Source organism: Bubalus bubalis, chromosome 12 (assembly GCF_019923935.1).
Source record: "Bubalus bubalis isolate 160015118507 breed Murrah chromosome 12, NDDB_SH_1, whole genome shotgun sequence".
NCBI classification, from domain to species: domain Eukaryota; kingdom Metazoa; phylum Chordata; class Mammalia; order Artiodactyla; family Bovidae; genus Bubalus; species Bubalus bubalis.
In genome coordinates this window covers 71,681,711-71,702,310 of record NC_059168.1, presented here as the reverse complement: position 1 = coordinate 71,702,310, position 20,600 = coordinate 71,681,711, and the positions used below count along the sequence as shown (strand labels likewise).

Below are 20,600 nucleotides of genomic sequence, written 5' to 3'. Positions count from 1 at the left end.
TCCATCACCTCCACTAGCTTTGTTCCTAGTGATGCTTTCTAAGGCCCACTTGACTTCACATTCCAGGATATCTGGCTCTAGGTGAGTGATCACACCATCGTGATTATCTGGGTCGTGAAGATCATTTTTGTGCAGTTCTGTGTATTCTTGCCATCTATTCTTAATATCTTCTGCTTCTGTTAGGTCCATATCATTTCTGTCCTTTATCGAGCCCATCTTTGCATGAAATGTTCCCTTGGTATCTCTAATTTTCTTGAAGAGATCTCTGCTGCTGCTGCTGCTAAGTTGCTTCAGTCGTGTCTGACTCTGTGCGGCCCCATAGACGGCAACCCACCAGGCTCCCCCGTCCCTGGGATTCTCCAGGCAAGAACACTGGAGTGGGTTGCCATTTCCTTCTCCAATGCATGAAAGTGAAAAGTGAAAGTGAAGTCGCTCAGTAGTGTCCAACTCTTCGTGACCCCATGGACTGCAGCCTACCAGGCTCCTCCATCCATGGGATTTTCCAGGCAAGAGTACTGGAGTGGGGTGCCATTGCCTTCTCCAGTCTTTCCCATTCTGTTGTTTTCCTTTATTTCTTTGCATTGATCACTGAGGAAGGCTTTCTTATCTCTCCTTGCTATTCTTTGGAACTCTGCATTCAGATGCTTATATATTTCCTTTTCTCCTTTGCTTTTTGCTTCTCTTTTTTTCACAGCTATTTGTAAGGCCTCCTCACACAACCATTTTGCTTTTTTGCATTTCTTTTTCTTGGGGATGCTCTTGATTCCTGTCTCCTGTACAATGTCACGAACCTCCATCCATAGTTCATCAGGCACTCTGTCTATCAGATCTAGGCCCTTAAATCTATTTCCCACTTCCACTGTATAAGCATAAGGGATTTGATTTAGGTCATACCTGAATGGTCTAGTGGTTTTCCCTACTTTCTTCAATTTAAGTCTGAATATGGCAATAAGGAGTTCATGATCTGAGCCACAGTCAGCTTCTGGTCTTGTTTTTGTTGACTGTATAGAGCTTCTCCACCTTTGGCTGCAAAGAATATAATCAATCTGATTTCAGTGTTGACCATCTGGTGATGTCCATGTGTAGAGTCTTCTCTTGTGTTGTTGGAAGAGGGTGTTTGCTATGACCAGCGCGTTCTCTTGGCAAAAGAGTGCCAAACAAAGAGAACACAAAATAGTGCATTCTCTATTAGCCTTTGCCCTGCTTCATTCCATACTCCAAGGCCAAATTTCCCTGTTACTCCAGGTGTTTCTCGACTTCCTACTTTTGCATTCCAGTCCCCTATAATGAAAAGGACATCTTTTTAGGGTGTTAGTTCTAAAAGGTCTTGTAGGTCTTCACAGAACCGTTCAACTTCAGCTTCTTCAGCGTTTGTGGTTGGGGCATATGCTTAGATTAGCGTGATATTGAATGGTTTGCCTTGGGAATGAACAGAGATCATTCTGTCATTTTTGAGATTACATCCAAGTACTGCATTTCAGACTCTTTTTTTGACCATGATGGCTACTTCATTTCTTCTAAGGGATTCCTGCCCACAGTAGATATAATGGTCATCTGAGTTAAATTCACCCATTCCAGTCCGTTTTAGTTCACTGATTCGTAGAATGTTGACGTTCACTCTTGCCATCTCCTGTTTGACCACTTCCAGTTTGCCTTGATTCATGGACCTAATATTCCAGGTTCCTATGCAATATTGCTCTTTACAGCACTGGACCTTGCTTCTATCACCAGTCACATCCACAACTGGGTATTGTTTTTGCTTTGGCTCCATCCCTTCATTCTTTCTGGAGTTATTTCTCCACTGATCTCCAGTAGCATACTGGGCACTTAACGACCTGGGCAGTTCCTCTTTCAGTATTCTATCATTTTGCTTTTTCATACTGTTCATGGGGTTCTCAAGGCAAGAATACTGAAGTGGTTTGCCATTCATTTCTCCAGTGGACCACATTCTGTCAGATCTCTCCACCATGACCCGTTCATCTTGGGTGGCCCCACATGGCATGGCTTAGTTTCATTGAGTTAGACAAGGCTGTGGTCTGTATGATCAGATTGGCCAGTTTTCTGTGATTATGGTTTCAGTGTGTCTGCCCTATGATGCCCTCTCACAACACCTACCATCTTACTTGGGTTTCTCTTACCTTGGACATGGGGTATCTCTTCACGGCTGCTCCAGCAAAGCGCAGCTGCTGCTCCTTACCTTGGACGAGGTCGCCCCTCCTGATCGTGAATGTGGAGTAGCTCCTCTTGGCCCTCCTGTACCCACGCAACCACCACTCCTTGGACGTGGGGTTGCTCCTCTCAGCCGCTGCCCCTGACCTCGGACGTGGGGTAGCTTACCAGTACATTAATATCACTTCAAGTACACTAACACACTCTGCTGCATCTAGTTTTTCAGAACTCCCTGTGGGATGGACCCAGGAATATGTACTCTGGTCAATGGACAGGAGTCTTCAACAGATTTTCGAACACCTGGAAAGTACAAGGTCAGGTGGTTTCTGAGTGGAGGTTGAAAGTGGTAGAGCTTTTAAGAGGGAGGAAGGAAGGGAGTGAAGGAGGGAGGGAGGGAGAGAGGGAAGGAGGAAGAGAGAGGGGGAGGAAGAAGAAAGATGGTTAGTTAGTTTTTGTAGTGGGGCAAAGTTTAAGAACCACTGGTCTGTGAATCATTTCTGATTGGAATGGGGACAAATGCATCCCTTTTTCCTGGTGGAGGAATTCTTTCCATAAATAAGCAATTAATGTTGGGGAAAGCAAGCTTTTTTGTTTTCCCTCAGTCCAAAATATTTTGCATTCAAAATGGCCATTGTCTTTCCATTTTCCTACTTTTTCCTGTTTCAAAACAAATGGGAACTTTTCTCTTTATTTCTTAGATCAAGTCTTATGGAATTGGGTTTGCCTGAACCACAGGATATGATTTCTTCTTCCACCTCCTCTGTTTTTGTGGCTCAGGAGCCTGTCCTACCCTGTTGTGACTGTAAGAATGCAGAACATTCTACTGACAGTAGCATCTCCTCTGGATCATCCTACAGCTCGAGCCTGTCTCACCTTCCCGTCTTTTCTGAAGAAACAACTTGGCAATTCCGGAGCCATAGTTTACCTATTTTACCCCAAAATCAACCTCCTGTGTTCAGGAACCAAGGCAGATCTCAGCCTTCTTTTATGCTTTCAGAGCTTGGGAAATCAGAACTTTTTCAGAATTTGGAAACTGTTTCATCCTTAAGCCCTCAAAGCACTTTTATCAACTCTTCTTTTGAATCTCCAGATCTCCACAGACAAGAAGAAAAAACAAAGGATAAGAGAAGAAGCAAGAGTGATTTGACATCAGATCATAAGCCAAATATTATCTTCAAAGAGAGACCACTATTGTCAGGGTCAGCTCCAATCCAGCTCTCTCCTTTGGCTAGGTGGGAGTTAGAGGGACATATGGCTTGGAAGGTTTGTACTTTGCGGGAACAAACAGTGCCTCTGCCTGTGAGGGAATCATGGTCAATGCTGAATTATTTAATTGAGGTGCAAGGAGGAGTCCCTGAACCAGAAAAACCCCAAATCCAGCTATCGATGCCCATTCATCAAAGCACTGAGCAAAATATCAACAATGAATCCCCAGACCTTCCATCTCTTCAGCTCCAAAGGAACACTGGAGTGGCATCTGGATTAAATAGAACAGAAACAAGAATTTCTCAGACTCTTATCTCAGGTAAGCAGTCACAACCTGGAGATGGCCCCCAAATCCTTGAATCCAGGCCATTAATGACATCAGTAGATACTCTACTTCCCAAAAGCTTAGGAGCTGACATCACTCAAGAGGAAATGACTTTACTGAAGAAGCACCCAAAACACGTGCTAGAGCTTAATATAAAGCAGAGGGTCTTAGGTCTTCCAGAAAAAAGGATACAACAGCAACAGACCCAGGTGCCTAATATGGAGCTGAACCCACAGCTACCATACCAAGTCACAGATAGTGTAAAAGTTACCCCACTGGCATTACTTCAAGTCATGGATTCAATGGGGATGATTCCAGATTCACATTCAGAAGTGATAGAATCTGTGGGTTTGTTCCAATGGCCACCAAATGAAGTTGAAAAACCAATGGAAGCCATGGAAACAGTGCATGTAAGCAAAAAACCATCATATCAAGTCATTAAATCAGTGGAGGTAACCCCAAGACCTCAGCAGCAAGTTATGGAATCAAGAAAGATAACTTCAAGACAGCTGAATCAAGTAATAGATAATGTGAAGGTAACTCCGATAGCATTGCTTCAAGTCATGGATTCTATGGGGATGATTAAAAAATCACATCCACCTATCATACAGTCAATGGGAATGACCCCAACAATGCAATATCAAGTTATGGAGTCAGTAAAAAGGAGTACATTGTTGGACCATCGAGTCATACAACCAGGAAAGACGAATCCAAGACTACGACATGCAGTCATAGAAACTGTGGAAATAACTCCAGGGCCACATAAAGTTATGCAATCAGTTAATGTAACATCAAGGCCACAAAGTCAAGTCACAGAATCACTGAAGATTACTCCAGGGCCAATATGTCAAAATATGAAATCATTTGAAACGATCCCAAGGCCATTGCATCAAGTGATGGATTACATGAAAGTGACTCCAGTAGCACTATTACAAGCTATGGATTTTATGGGGATAATTCCACCAACAAAGTCACATGTTATAGAATCTGGGGGTTTGATCCCAGATACACAGTCTCAGATTGCAAATTTAACCCCAAGGGCAATTCAATCAGATGGTTTGACTTCAAGGTCTTTTACTACTATTGGTACATTTGGAGTGGTAGAATCTGTGGGCTTACCTCCAAAGCCACCACATAAAGTCATGGAATCAGGAGGAGTGATTCCAATATCTCAAGCCAACTCCAGGATTGAGTTGACTCCTGGGTCATGTATTCAAGTGCCAGACTTTGAGGGGATGACTCCACAACCATATTATCAAGGCACAGAATCTATGGCATTAACACCAGGGCCATCTCATCAAGTCACGGAGTCTTCGAGGTTGACCCCAGGGCATCAAATTCTGGAGTATTCAGAGATGAGTCCAAGGCAAAGTCATCATGTAATAGAAACTATGGAGTTGACCTCTGACCCCTGGATAAAAATGGAGAAATCTGCAGAGGTGACACATTCACATCATCAAATGATGGAATCTTTAGGGACAATCCCAAGGTCACTGGGTACAGGTACAAAATCTATGGGAATGGGCCAAAAGCCACTGCCTCAAGTCACAGAATCTGCAGAAATGTCCACTACATCAGTTCCAGATGTGAACTATAGAGAGATGAAATCAATTCCACAAATTAAGGTTATGGGTTCTATGACGTTATCCCCAAGACTGCAAAATTTGAAGTCTGGGAAACTGGTTTTGGCACCAGAGTCACAAAATATAAAATCTGTAGACATAACCACAGGTTCAGTCCCAGAACTGGGAAATCACACACAGCCAGTCTCAACTGTGAACTCTATAGAACTGGCCACAGAACCAGAATGGCAGAGTGTAAAACCTGAGGAGTTGGCCACCACCCCACAGGGGCAAAATGAGAAATCTGTGCAGTCAGCCCCAGGGGCTCAGCTTCATGGTGTGAAATCTATCCAACTGATGCTGGGACCCCAACAACAAAGTAAAAAGTCTACTGGGTTAGTTCCAGCACCACAGTTGCAAAGTAAGAAATCTACAGATTTGGTCCCCAGTTCACAGTTGCAAGGTATGGAATATGTTCATTTGGCTCTACCATCAGAATTTCCAGGTATAAAAACTGTGGAATTGTCTCCAAGAGTAGTACAAAAAGATATGAAACCTAGGGAGTTGGCCCCAAAGCCATGGTCACAGGATGTAAGATCTGAGGAGACAGCCCCAATACCATTGCGTGAAGATGTAAAAACTCCTCAAATGGTAGAAAGTACAAGACTGACTCCTGAGACAAAGGTAGAAGGTATGAAATATGAGGAACTGATCCCAGGAGCACACATTCAAGCAGTAAAATCTGTAGAGGTAGACTCCAGACCAAATCATCAAGTCACAGAACCTGAAGGAATGATCTCACGGTATCAAGCTTCAGAATTTTTAGGCATGATCTCAGAACCAGGATATCCAGAAACAGAAGCAAAGCTAACCCCTGACACTGGTCACCATGGGAAAGAGTCTATGGGGTTGATACAATCATTTTTAGGAAGTACCCCCAGGTCACTGAGCCAAGCATCTATGCAGATGAACTCAATGTCATTCAGGGGCACTCTTGAGCCTATGTTCCAAAGTGTGAGAGCCATGGACGAAACTCCAGTGTCACAGCACACGACACAAGAATCTCTGGAGTTGGTACTAGGATCAGAGATGCAAGGTATGAAATCAAACATGTTGACCCCAGAGTCTCAGGATACGAAGTTTGTTCATCCAAATCTAGGACCATATTCAGAAGTTATGAATTATGAGGAGCTGATCTCAGAACCACAATTTCAAAATGTGAAATCTGTGTCATTGACCTCAGAACCACAGTCCACAAGTATAAAACCTGAGGAGTTGACTCTAGGGCCATTAAGGCATGATGATTTTGTGGATTTACATGTACCACTGGAAGAATCTAGTAGGTTAATTCCTGAGTCACAGTTACAACATGTTGAATCAAGGAAAGTGACCATGGGACTGCATTTACAAGGATTAAAATCTGTGGGTCTAACTTCCAGACCAAGGCATCAAGACATACCACCTACAGAGTTAGCTGCTGAGATCTGGCCACAAAAGGAGGAATCTGTAGTCTTGAAACCTGGTGGTGTGATGCCCAGGCTGTATTTTCAAAAAATTTCAGAGTTGACTCCAGGTCAAGACCATCAAGACACAGAAACTGTAAGACTGATTTCTGAGGATTTGCCCCAAGTTAATTTGCCCCAATTAATGCAAAAACCAACAGATCAAGTCATAGAATCTGCAAGAATGACTCCTCTAAGGCCACATCTTCAAGATACAGGATCATCAGAGATACCCCTAAGGTCAGAATATGCAAACACAGAAACTGTGGGGTTAGCAACATTTCCAGTTGAAAACATCCAGGAGGTAATACCAGTACAACCATATTCAGAAAAAGGATCTCTGGAGTTGACTTTAGAACCAAGGATGCAATATGAGGTATCAGAGCCACTACTACAAAATTTGAAACATGTGAAGTTAACCTCTGAGTCATCCCCATTAGTGGTGGAATCTAAACAGTTTATTACAGGAGCAAAACCACAAGTTACAGAGTTGACTCCAGAGCCACAGCTCCAGGAAGTAACATCCAGGCAGTTGGAGTCAGAGCCAAAACTACAAGACGTGAAATATGTTAATTTAATTCAACAGCCAACTACTACCAAAATGGTAGAATCAGAGAAGCCAATACAAGAGCCAGTCCTACAAAGTATGATACCAGAGGAACTGACTCAGGAGGTACAGCCCCAAGGTGAGTCCCTGGGACCACAGTTGCATAGTGTAAGATTTTCAGAGTTACGTCCTGAACCACCACTTCAAGGAGAAAGACTTTTAGATTTAATCTCAGGGTCTCCACATCACAGTGTGACGTCTGATGAATTGACCCCAGGTTCCCCAATGCGAGAAATAAAATTGTCAGATTGTACCCCAGGACCAAAGCGCCAGAGTGTTGTATCTATACAGTTGATGGCAAAACCACAAACTCAAAGTACAAAATTCATGGAACTAAGCTCAGTACCGTGCTTACAAGGTGTTAGATTTTCTGATCTGACTCCAGACCCAAAGCATCAAGGTTTTGAACATGTGCAGTTAATGCCAGGAACACAGCTTCAAGATACAAAGGCTGTAGGATTTGTAACAGAGTCATCTTTGCAGTTAAGTCAAGGGCTCCCAGTTGAAAATATGAAATCTATTCTGTCTGTTGAAGGGTCACAGTTTAACAGCATGAAATCAGTGAAATCGACCTCAGAACTTCAAGATATGAAATCTGAGGAACTGAACCTAGGGTCAAGGCAGCAAGATGTCAAATTTTCTGAATTGACCTCAGGGCCAAAGCTTCAAGGTGTCAAATTTGGGAAGCAAATCCCAGAATCACCATTTCATAGTGTGACTTCCATGGAGACAGCTCTAGAGTTAGGGCTTCAAGATTCTAAATCAGCAAAGATGTCTCCAGGGCTTCAAGGTGTGAAACAGGTGGGGCCATGGCTACAAGATATCAAATTTTGTGATCTAACATCAGGAGTTCAGTCTCAAGGTGTGAAATCCTCTGAGTTAAACTCAGGGCCACAACTACAATATGTGAAGATTTTTGAGTTAACTCCAGAACCAATGATGCAAGGAGAAAGATCTATGAAGTTGGCCTCAGGACCTGAGCAGCAAGGGGTTAAGCCTGAGATGTTAAGTCCAAAGCCACTGTTTCAAGGCATAAAATGTGAAGCAGCAGACCAAATGTCAAGCTTTGAAGGTGACATTTCTTATAAATTAGTTTCAGAGCCACAGAGACCAGATGTAAAATCTATGGAGGTGTCTCCTGGACTCCAGTTGCCAAGTGTAAACTATTCTGAGTTGACCAGAGGACCACTGTTGCAAGTTATGAAATCTTCTGGATTGACCCAAAGACCACAGATGCAAGATGTAAAACCTGCAGCGAGGACCCCAATCTCAGAGGTTGAAGGTTTACAATCTGAGGCACTAATGCCAGAGCCACAGCTGGAAGATACAAAATCTGTGAAGTTAACCCCAGGACCACATTTAGGAAGTCTGAAATCTATTCAGTTGACATCAAAGCCACAACTGGGAAATGTTAAATCTATGGTGTTAACCCCTGGGTCACAGGGGGAAGATGTGAAACCAGTAGAGGTGACCCCAGGCTCAAAACTTCATGGTTTAATATCTGAGTTGCTGTCCTCAGAGTCAGAGTTGAAAGATGTAAACTCTGCAGTCTTAACTCCAGGACAACATCCAAGAGGTATGAAATCTACATTGCTAACCCCAAGTCCACAGCCGGAAGATAAAAAATCTGTGGAGATAACCTCAGGACCACCGAGAGAAGATGTCAAATCTGTGAAACTCACCTCCGATTCCAAGCTTCAAGGTGTGAAATCTGATATGTTGGCACTGTCCTTAAGAAATCAAGGATTAAAAACTGTGACGTTCATCCCAAGAACGCAACTGCAAGATGTGAAAGCTGTAGAATTGAAACTTGGGCCAAGGATGCAAGATGAGAATTCTGTGTTTTTGGCACCATGGTCATTGCTGCAAGGGCCTAAACTGCAAGGTATGAAACCTCAGGAATTGACAAATTTGACAAAGCCCCAAATGCAAGATGTGAAAATTTTGCAGCTAACCCCATGTCCAAAGCTTCAAAGTTTAAAACCTGTGGAGGAGACTCCAGATCAAGAGCTGCAATTTGCAAAACCTATGAAGTTGACCTCAAGGCCAAAGAAGCAGGTAGTAAAATCTGTGAATGCAAGCAGAAGACAAAAGTTTCAAGGAGTAAAATCTGTGGATTTAGCCCCAAAGCAACAGTTTCAAGAGACGGCAATTGTGAACTTAACTCCTGGGCCAAAACATGTTGGTGAGATATCTGTAATCTCACCAGAGCAGCAATGTGTGAATTCAGAGTCACTGAAGAGAGGGTCTAAGTCAGAAGATGGGATGTCTTTGGAGTTAATTCCAGAGCTAAAATTTAAAGATGGAAAATTAGTAGATCTCAACTTTGAATTACAGTTGAAAGGTAGGGAATCATCTGAATTGACTCCAGAATCAAATATTCAAGGTGTAAAATCTAAAAAGTTAAAACTTGAACCACAGTTGCAAAGTATGAAGTCTCCCAAGTTGACCCCAGGACCACAGTTACACCAAGTAAAATCCTCAAAGTCAACTTCAAAGCCACAGCTTCAAGGTGTGAAAACTTCTGAGTTTAAACAAGAGCCACAGCCTGAGAGTATGAAACATATTCAGTGGATACCAGGATATGAGTTCCAAGACGTGAAATCTGCAGGGTTAAATCTTAAGCCACAACCTCAAGGTGGCAAATTTGTAGAGTTGAAATATTCAACACAGTTAAGAGATGCAAAGTCATCTGCATTGCATCTGGGGCCAAAAATTCAAGGTACAGCATATATGAAGTTTAACCTCGGGCCACAGTTGAAGAGGGTGAAAACTCCTGAGTTGTCTCCAGGACCACAGATGCAAGAAGGAAAAGTTTTGGCATCAACCTCAGAGCCACAGTTTCAAGGTATGAAAATTGTGGAGTTAAACCAAAAGCCACAGTTTGGAAGTATGAAAACTGTTCAGTGGATGCCTGCACCAATGTTTCAAGGTGTGAAATCTCTGCTAAATCTTGAGTTGCAACCTCAGTGTGTCAAACCAACAGAGTTGATACAGTTGAGAGATATGAAGTCATCTGTATTGACCCCAGGGCCAAAGCTTCAAGATATACAATCTTTGACATCACTCCAAGAGTCTCAGGCTCAAGGTCTCAATGTGAAACCCTGTCTACAGTTTAGCAGAATGAAATCATGTGACTTGACTTCCAAGTCAAAGCTCTGTGATATAAAATCTATGATGTTCAAACATAGGCTTAACTTGCAAGATGGCGAATCTCCTTCATTGACCCTAGGACCATGGCATCAAGAAGTGAAACCATTACAGTCAGCCCCAGGAACACAGCTTCAAGGTGTGAAGTCTCCACTGCTTACACAAGAGCCACAGTTTCCTGAGGTGAAATCTGAGGTATTAAGCCAAGGGTCACAATTACAAAGTGATAAAACTATAGAGTTGAACTCCCCCCTACACTTGAAAAGTATGAAGTCATCTGAGTTGACTCTTCAGCCAAAGCTTCAGGGCGTGAAATCTGAGGATTTCAACACTGGGCCACAGTGGCAAGGTCTAAAATCTTCTAAGCTACCGTTTGAGACAAAGTCCCAAGACAAGACAGTTACTGAGCTAATCCCTGGCTCACAGTTGCAAGGTACAATGTTTTCTAAATTGACTGTGGGGACAAAGACTCAAGGTATCAAATATACAGATTTTGACCCTGGGTCATTGTTACAAGGTGTATACTCTTCTGGGTGGACCTCAAAGGCCAAGCTTCAAGATGTAAAACATAAAGAATTTAGCCCCTGTCCCCAGCTGCAAGTTCTAAAATCTTCTGAGCTGATCCCGGCATCAAAACTTCAAAATGTGAAATTGGTGTTCAACTCTGAGTCACAATTTCAAGGAGAGAAATCTTCTCAATTAATCTCAGACTCAAATTTACAAGATGTGGAATCTGTAAAGTCCAAATCTGGGCCAGCATCGCAAGGTGTGAAATCTGAGTTGACACTGGGGACAAAGCTTCAAAAAGTGAAATCAGTGGAATTCAAGTCAGGTCCACAGTTGCAAGATATAAAATCTTCTAAGTGGATCACGGGTATAAAGCTTCAAGGTGTAGAATCTATGAATTTCAGGTCTGGATCAAACTTGCAGGGTGTGAAATTGTCTGAAGTTATCCCAAGGGAGAAGCTTCAAGGTGTGAAGTCTGTAGACCTGAAACCTAGTCCAAAGTTACAAGGTGCAAAATCTGATTTGACTCTGAGGAGGAAGATTCCAGTTGTGAGATCAGTAGACTCTGGCCAACACTTAAAAGATATGAAATGTTCTGAACTGATTATGGGTATAAAGCTTCAAGATGTAAAATCTAAAGGGTTAAATTCTAGACCACACTTTCAAGGTATGATGAAATCTGAAGCGGTCTTAGGGACAATGCTTCAGGAAGCGCAATCAATGTTCAACTCTGAACCACAGATTCAAAGTAAAAAATGTTCTGAATTGATTCAAGGGACAAAGCTTCAAGATGAAAAATCCTTCGAGTTCAATCGTGGACTGAAGTTACAATGTGGGAAATCTGATTTATCCCAGAAGAGGGAACTTCAAGGTGTGAAATCACTGGAGTTCAACCCTCAACCACAGAGACAGGGTGAGAAATCTGATTTGAGGCTAGGGTGGAGGCTGCAAGATTTGAAATCTGTTGTTCCACATCTGCAAGGTGTGACATCCTCAGAGTTAACACCAAAGACAAAGCTTCAAAGTGGAGAATCTATAGAATTCATCACCAGGCCAATGTGGCAAGATATGAAACCTTTTGAATTGACTCTTGGTACAAAGGTACAAGAGGTGAAATCTTTGGGGTTCAACTCAGCGCCACAGTTACAAGATAGAAAATTATCTATGTTGACATCAAAGGCACACCTTCAAGGTGTGAAATCTATGGAATTCAACCCTGTGGCAGAGTTGCAAGGTGCAAAAGCTTCTGGGTCTATAAAGCTTCAATTGATAAACTCTACAGAAGTCAGTCCTAGCCTAGAATTTCAGGTTGCAAAATCCTGTAAGTTGGCCTTGGAATCAAAGATTCACAGTGGGATATCGTCTAAGAGCAATGCTAGAAAGCAAAAGCAAGATGAGAAATCGTGTAAGCTGAACCCATGGGAAGAGCTTCAAAATGTAAAAGTCATGGTGTTCAGTCCTAGGACACATCCACAACATATAAAATCTTCAGAATCATGCAAGAGGACAAAGCTTAAAAATGTGAAATCTTTTGAATTCAATCCTGACCAACAGCTACAAGATATGAAATCTTCTGATTTGAGTCTGGGAACAAGTCACCAAGGTATTCAATCTTTAGAGTTCAATCCTGGACCACAGTTGCAAGAGGTAAAATCTGAGTTGAGCACAGAAACTAAGCTTTCAGATGAGAAATTGCTGGAATTCAACCATGAGCCTAAATTACAAGGTGGGAGATGCTCTAAACTGAAGCCAGGGCCACAACTTCAATGTGTGAATTATACACCATTCAACACTGGGTCACAAGTGCATGATAAAAAATCTTCAGAGTTGATTCCCAGTATGGAGCTTCAAGGTAGAAAATCTAAGGTGCTCTGCGTTGGGCCAGATTTGCAAGGTGTGAATTCTTCTGCATTCATTTCAGAACCAAAACTTCAGTGTGTAAATCCAACTGGATGCAAGCCTGGGTCACATGTGCAAGGTACAAGCTCTTCTGAATTAACTTCAGTTTCAAAATTTCAAGGTATGGAGTCTTCTAAGTTAAATTCAGGGACAGAGCTTCAAAGTGAGCCATCTATGGTGTTCAACCCTGGACCACATTGCCAAGGTCTGAAAGGAGCAAAATCATCGGACCTGACTTCAGGGAAAAAATGTCAACATATGGGATCTGAGGAGAGACTAAGCACAAAGAATCAGTGTGAGACATCTATGGTGTTCAACCCTGGACCACACTGTCAAGGTTTGAAACCTGAATTGAGTCCAGAGTCAAAGTTTCTAAGTGTAACACCCACAGAATGCAACCCTGGGCCACAGATGCAGTGTGCAAATTCTGAGTTGAATCCAGAGCCAAAATCACAATGTTTAAATTCTATGGGTTGCAAATGTGGGCCACCTTTGCAAGGTATAAAATCCCTTGAGTTGACTTCAGGGGAAAAATGTCAAAATATGGGGTCTGAAGTGAAACCATGTACAGGGAATCAATGTGAGACATCCATGGTGTTCAATCCTGGACCACACTGCCAAGGTCGGAAATCTGAATTGAATCCAGAGTTTCTAGGTGTATCACCCACAGAATGCAACCCTGGGCCATGGATGCAGTGTGCAAAGTCTTCTAAGTTGAATCCAGAGCCAAAATCACAATGTTTAAATTCTATGGGTTGCAAACGTGGGGCATCTTTGCAAGGTACAGAATCCCTTGAGTCAACTTCAGGGAAAAAATGTCAAAATATGGGATCTGAAGTGAAGTCATGTACAGGGAATCAATGTGAGACATCTATGGTGTTCAACCCTGGGCCACATTGCCAAGGTCTGAAATCTGAATCGATTTCAGGGTCAAAGTTTCTAAGTGTAACAACCACAGAATGCAACCGTGGCCCACAGATACAGTGTGAAAATTCTTCTGAGCTGAATCCAGAGCCAAAATTACAATGTGTAGATTCTATGAAGTGCAAATGTGGGCCACCCTTGCAAGGTATAAAATCTCCTGAGTTAACTTCAGGGACAAAATGTAAAGGTAGGAAATCTTCTGATTTTAATCCAGGGCCAGAACTTCAAGGTATAAAATCTGTTATGTTCAACCCTGTGCAGGATTTACAAGACATAAAATGTGAATTGACTCCAGGGACAAAGTCTCAAGGTAGAACTTCAACAAAGTTCAACTCTGGCCCACAGCAGCAAGGTGTAAATTCTACTGGGTTGAATTCAGGGATAGAACTTCAATACTTAAGTTCTGTAAAGTCTAATCCAGGGCCACAGATGCATGGTATGAAACCCTCTGAAATGAACCCTGGGCCAGAATCTCATGGTACAAAATCTATGTTGTTCAACCTGGAATCACACTTGCAAGAAGCAAAATCTCCTGAGTTAACTTCAGGGACAAAGTTTCCAGAAGTCCAATTTTTGGTCAATCATTCTGGGTCAGAGCAACAAGTTGTGCAGTCTGTGTTCACTTTGGGCCCTCAGTTAAATGTTATGAAACCTATGTTATTTTTACCAGAGCAACTGTTTGAAGATATAAAATCTATGAAGATGAACAAAGAGCCACTGCTTTGTGGTACCAATTCTACAAAACTGATTTCAGACTCTGAGCTGCAGAATTTGAAATGGAACGTGTTTGCTCTAGAGCCATGTTTTCAAAAAGTGAAATCTATGGAATTAAATTCAGGGCCACATCCTCAAGGTATGAATTGTGGGGAGTTGCCCTCACACCTCAGGCAGCATAGTATAAGATCTGTGGTGTTTGCCCCAGAGCCATGTTTTCAAGATGGGAAACCTCTGGAGTTGAAACCAGAGACACAACCTCAAGATGTGAATTCTAATAAACTGATTCCTTGCTTCAGGCAGAAATCTGTAGTGTCTGTATCACTGCCATGTTCTCAAGATGTGAAATCTATGAAGTCAAACCTACTGCCCCAATCTCAAAGTATGAATTTTTTAGGATCATCATCATGTCTCAGGTCACAATGTGTTAAATCTGAGATCTCTGCACCAGAGCCATGTCTTCAAAATATGAAATCTGTAGAGTTGACACCAGGGTCTCAAGAACAAGGCATGAATTGCCAGGGGCTGACTTCAGGATTGCAAGGTGTCAAATCAGGAATCTCGGCACCAGAGTCAACTAAGAACTTCATACCAGGACCAATGTTGACTAGTGTCAAATTTTCAAATTTATCTCCAGAATCACAGCAACAAGGTGTGAAACATTTGGAGTTTACTCCAGAACCAAAGTTGCAAAGCACAAGGCATGCAAAATCATCTGCAGTGTCTCTGCAACAAGCTATAAAACCTGTGGAGTTAGCATCAGAGTCACTGTTTCAAAGACCAAAATCTGAGGATCTAACTCCAAGAACAAGCTCTCAAATGATAGGCTCCTCTGAAATCATCCCTAGGCCAGGGCATCACTTAATAGAACATGAAGAGATGATTCCAAAGCCAATGCATCGAGTCCCTAAATCTGTTAGTTTGACTTCAATACCAATTTATCAAGTTACAGATTCTTCAAAAATGGCACAAAGTTTGGCACATCAAGACACAGAAACTGTAGAGAAATCTGTGAAGTTGATCCAAAAGCCAAAAGGAAAAGCCATGAAAGCTTCAGGAATGCCTCTGAAACTAGATCTTCAAGTACCAGAATTTGTTGATCTGACTCCAGTGCTAAGGAATCAAGATTCAAAATCCTTAGAATCAACACCAAAGAAAAGCCACCGAATCCTGGAAACTCTGGAGTTGCTCTCTCAGTCAGGGTCCCAAGTTAAGGAGTTACATACAGGGCAGCTGCAGCAAGTTGTGGAATCTGAAGGGATGACTTCAGGACCCAAGGATCACATTACAGAAACTATGGGGTTGACCTTCAAGACAAAGCTGAAAGGGGAGGAATTTCTAGGAAGGAGTCCAAAACCAGTAAGTAAAACCACTGATGCAGACAGATATTCAAGGCCCTACCCTCAAGCCCGGGAATCTGTGGAGGTGATCTCCACGCAAAAACTGCCAAGAGGAGAGTCTATAGCATTGATTACAAAGGCATTTCAAGATGTCCCAGAATCTTCAGAGATGACAGAAGGGATACGATATCAAGTTCCTGGGTCTATAGGTTTGACCTCTAAGCGATTCCTAAAGGCAAAGCAAACAGGTCAAGTTGCAGGATACGCAGAATCTGCAGAGGTCACCACTGAGACATGGCAACAAGGGGAGAGAAAAATGAAGCTTACACAGTCACAGAATCAAAGTACAAAATATTCAGAAACAGCCCCAGGACTACTGGGTCAAATTACAGAATTCATGAGGATTAGTCCAAAGCCACTAGAACAAGTCACAAACTCTACAAAGACACAGCTTCAAGTTGCTCAAGCAATAGGGGTAAAGCCAGTAGCTCCCATCAGAGTTGCTACACCTGTGAAAGTGACTCCTGGGCCACCATATCAAGTTGTGAAGTCTGTAACATTAACATCATGGCCAAACTCTCAAATGGTAGACTGTGCTGAGTTGACTTCAAAACCACAAGATGTGAGACTTTCGGAGTTTACCTCAGGCTTAAGGTTGCAAAATGCAAAATTTAAGAAATTAAGCACAGAACCAAAGTACCAAACTTTGAAAAGAATGGATTTTACAGGGTTTCAAATTGTAAAGACTATGGGGCCACCACTTCAAATTGTAAAATCTGAGGAATTAGCACCAGGGCCAATTCCCCAGATTGCAGAACCAATAAGAGTGGGGCTTAAGGCAACAAATTACTTGGATTTATTCCCAAGGCTACATCTTCAAGAACCAGTAGAATCTGTAGAATTAACTCCAAGGCCAAATACTGAAGTGAAATCTGCAGAATTAACCACACAGCCAACATCTACACTTGAGGCACCTACAGTGTTAAATCATAAACAAGGGCTTCAGGCTGTGAAATCTACAGGGATAAAAACAGGGCCTCCTCAAGTCATGGAATCTGAGGATTTGAATTTAAGTGAGGTGTGTCAGAATAAGGACTCTGAGGAGGGATCATCAGAAGAAGAGTTACAAATAGGGAATTATTTCTCTAGGTTTGTAAACAACTCTTCAGACTCACTTACCTCAAGTTCTGTCAGAACATCTGAATTAGATCTTTGGGATTCTGAGATGCCACAAGCATCAAATGTGTTGGATATAAAAAACCTTGTGACAGATATTTTGCAACCTGAGGAGTCTTTTATAGACCTTGATATGATACAATCTTCAACTTTTTCCTTATCCCTTCATAACCAACCCCCTGCTGAGACAGCTATTACTGTAAAAAACTCAAATTCTGAGATCCCAGGAGTGGATGTCATACCTAATGAAAGGACTAAGAGGAAACATGTGGAGGAGTCAGAGAGCTCACTCCAGAGACTCTCACAACATTCACCACAAGACTGGAGATCACCACCTAAGTTTTTCCAGGCAGAGTCAGGGGCTCAAAGAGCCCGTTCCTGGCCTGTCCTGGGCAGGCAACAGAATGTCTGGGAGAGTCGCTCCTCGAGGCCACGACTACCTAGAAAATATCTCTCCAATATGCTAATGATGGGGAATGTCTTGGGGACCACTATGGAAAGGAAACTTTCTTCTCAAACATCTTTAACAGAAAGAGCCACTGAAGATACCTGTCAATCTATTCAGAATTTATTTGGGGTTCCAGCTGAATTGATGACATGTTCTGAGAGACTGCTTGAGAAGGGTCAAGGTACTATCTCTCAGCCTTCAGTGGTCAAAAACTACATTCAGAGACATACTTCATGCCATGGTCATGAGAAGAAAACACCTTTAAGGATATGGACACGTAGTTCCATGCCCTCCATAATACAGCACTACTCTGGGAGTAGAAAGAGAGAAAAGAAAAAGTCAAAACCCTGCGATATATCCCAGGAAGTCATTCAGTACATGCCTGTTTCATGCACAGGGAGTCAGCCTCCTGCCCCAGCAAAGTCAGAGTCTTCCCTCAACATATTTTTTGCCAGGAGAGATTCTGTTCCAATGGAAGAGACTGAGAACTCACAGAGTGATTCACAGACAAGGATTTTTGAGTCCCAACACTCCCTCAGGCCAAGTTATCTTCCCCAGGCCAAGACTGACTTCTCAGAACAGTTCCAGCTGCTACAAGATTTGCAACTAAAAATAGCAGCAAAACTGTTGAGGAGTCAAATACCCCCCAATGTACCTCCACCTTTAGCTTCAGGTCTGGTCCTAAAATATCCTATCTGCCTACAGTGTGGCCGATGTTCAGGATTTAATTGCTGTCATAAATTACAGGCTGCTTTTGGGCCTCACCTTCTTATTTATCCACAGCTTCACCTTGTAAGCACTCCTGAAGGCCATGGAGAGATTAGGTTACATCTTGGCTTTAGGTTGCGAACTGGTAAAAGACCCCAGCTCCCAAAGTATCACAGAAGAGACAGACCAGTCACACCAAGGAGCCTTAGATCAACATCATTAAGGAAAGCCAAAGGTTATACACGAGCTTCCAAGAGTCCTACTTCTACAATAAATTTCCAGTCTGGGTCGTCCCAGGCTCCTGCTCCTATAGAAGTCCATATCAGGCAAAGGCAATATGACAGCTCTAGCCTAATAGAAAAGACAGAAATTAGAGAGCCTGGACACTATGAGTTCACTCAAGTTCACTCTCTATCAGAGAGTGACTCTGAAAGCTATCAGGATGAAAAATGGGCTAAAGTGAGAACCAAAAAGACCTATGATTCAAAATATCCAATGAAAAGAATCCCCAAGGAAGTTAGATCACAAAATACAAAGTTCTATACAAATGGTAGAGCTATAATACAGAGTTCCTCTAGGGAATTACCAAACCAGTTAAGAAGGAAGAGGAGTGGAGCATCTCAGACAATGACTGCCTCTTTAAAAAGACAACCTAAGAAATCCTCCCAACCAAAATTTATTCAACTGCTTTTTCAGGGCCTAAAGCAGGCAATTCAAACAGCACACAGAATTATGGCTTTGGCTGGGCAGAAGCCTGAGGACACAACAAGGTCAGACTATTTCTGGTCAAGCAAAACCTACCTTCCAAAACAAAAAGCCAGAGACTACTGCTCAACAAAAGACAGCAAAAGACACAGGATGCCAACTCTCAAGCTAAGGCATTCAAACTCAGTCACCAAGCAGGAAAGCACACAGTGGGAAGAAACAGACCAATTCAGACCAGCTCAACAACCAAAAAGGGATAGCTCTTTCCAACTCAGACCTAAGCAATTACCCAAGCCCACAGTTTTCCAAAGAATTACCACTCTCAAAAACATCTCAACCAGCCAGTGTTTGGGTCCTGTTCAAAATGAGAGTAGTAGCAGAGCTAAGAAAAACTTTAACAGAAATGAAATCTCTACCCAGGAGTCCAAGAACTTCAAACCAGGAATCAGAGTTCATGCTGGAGGGAGACTCTTACAACCTGGTTCTCTTATGAAGAGGACTTCACACAGTCACCTTAAAGGGAAACCCACACACAAGGAACGAAACCACCAGAGCTTCGGCTTCAGTAGGGAAAGAACCCCATGTTACTCTTCTGGAAGAAGCCAATACAGTCCCTCTGAGAGGAGCCATAGAAGTGCCTCTGAGAGAAGCCACCGCAGCGCCTCTGAAAGGAGCCACCGCAGTGCCTCTGGGAGAAGCCGTCGAAGTGCCTCTGAGAGAAGCCATCGAAGTGCCTCTGAGAGAAGCCATCACAGTGCCTCTGAGAGAAGCCATCGAAGCGCCTCTGAGAGGAGCCATCGCAGCGCCTCAGAGAGGAGCCATCGCAGCGCCTCTGAGAGGAGCCATCGCAGCGCCTCTGAGAGGAGTCATCCAAACCCTTCTCAGAGGAGCCATCACAGTCTCTCTGAGAGGAGCTATCGAGGTCCCTCTGAGAGGAGATGTCGCAGTCCCTCTGAGAGGAGATGTCGCAGTCCCTCTGAGAGGAGCAATCGCAGTCTCTTTGAGAAAATTCGTCGCAGTTCCTCTGAGAGGAGAGGACACAGTGCTTCTGAGAGAAGACAGCACAAGCCCTCTGAGGGGAGCAGACAAAGTCCCTCTGAGAGGAGCCACAACAATCCCCTCAAGGAGAGACTCAAACACAGCTCCCCTAGGCAGAGGCCCAGGCATGGTTTGAGTAAAGATTTCAAGAGTAACTCTAACACGTCTCCTAGAGACCACACCAAAAATCACCAAAGGAGGGCAAGTTTGGAGGCCTGACGCTAGTAGATGGAAGAGACCCGCCCCGTTATTCATTGCCTAGCTCAAGTCTCCCCTGAGCGGCTCTGGCTTCTTTCCTACTCGGCCAAGGCCTCCACTTCCTAAGCCCTCAGCAATGAAAGAGCTTCTTCGTCTCTCTACCTGGGGGGAGGGAGAGCGGGAATGGGTCTGTCACTTCCCTAAGATAAATAAAGGGGCAATAATTGACCTTCCTGTGCATCAAGAAAGACCACTCTTCTCGCGGGGTGGAGCCTGGGGGCGCCGGAAGGGCAGGAGAGGTTGTGCAAACCGAGGGAACGAAAGGGAGGGGCTCTCAGGCCAAAGTTGACGCTCCAAACCCCACCCCCAGTTTCCCGGGTCCCACCGCGCACTGCCGGGGCGGGGTCTCAGAGGAAAGGGGG

The 20,600-nt window shown here is 43.2% G+C and overlaps 1 protein-coding gene across 1 annotated transcript; it reads left to right on the top strand.

Moving 5' to 3' along the window:
• The first annotated feature begins 2,877 nt into the window (after nucleotides 1–2,877).
• On the top strand, nucleotides 2,878–20,569 carry C12H2orf16 (chromosome 12 C2orf16 homolog). Its single transcript, XM_045162420.1, has one exon. It carries the CDS (start codon nucleotides 2,878–2,880, stop codon nucleotides 20,197–20,199), a length of 17,322 nt encoding a protein of 5,773 aa, XP_045018355.1. The 3' UTR covers nucleotides 20,200–20,569.
• The last annotated feature ends 31 nt before the right edge of the window (nucleotides 20,570–20,600 follow it).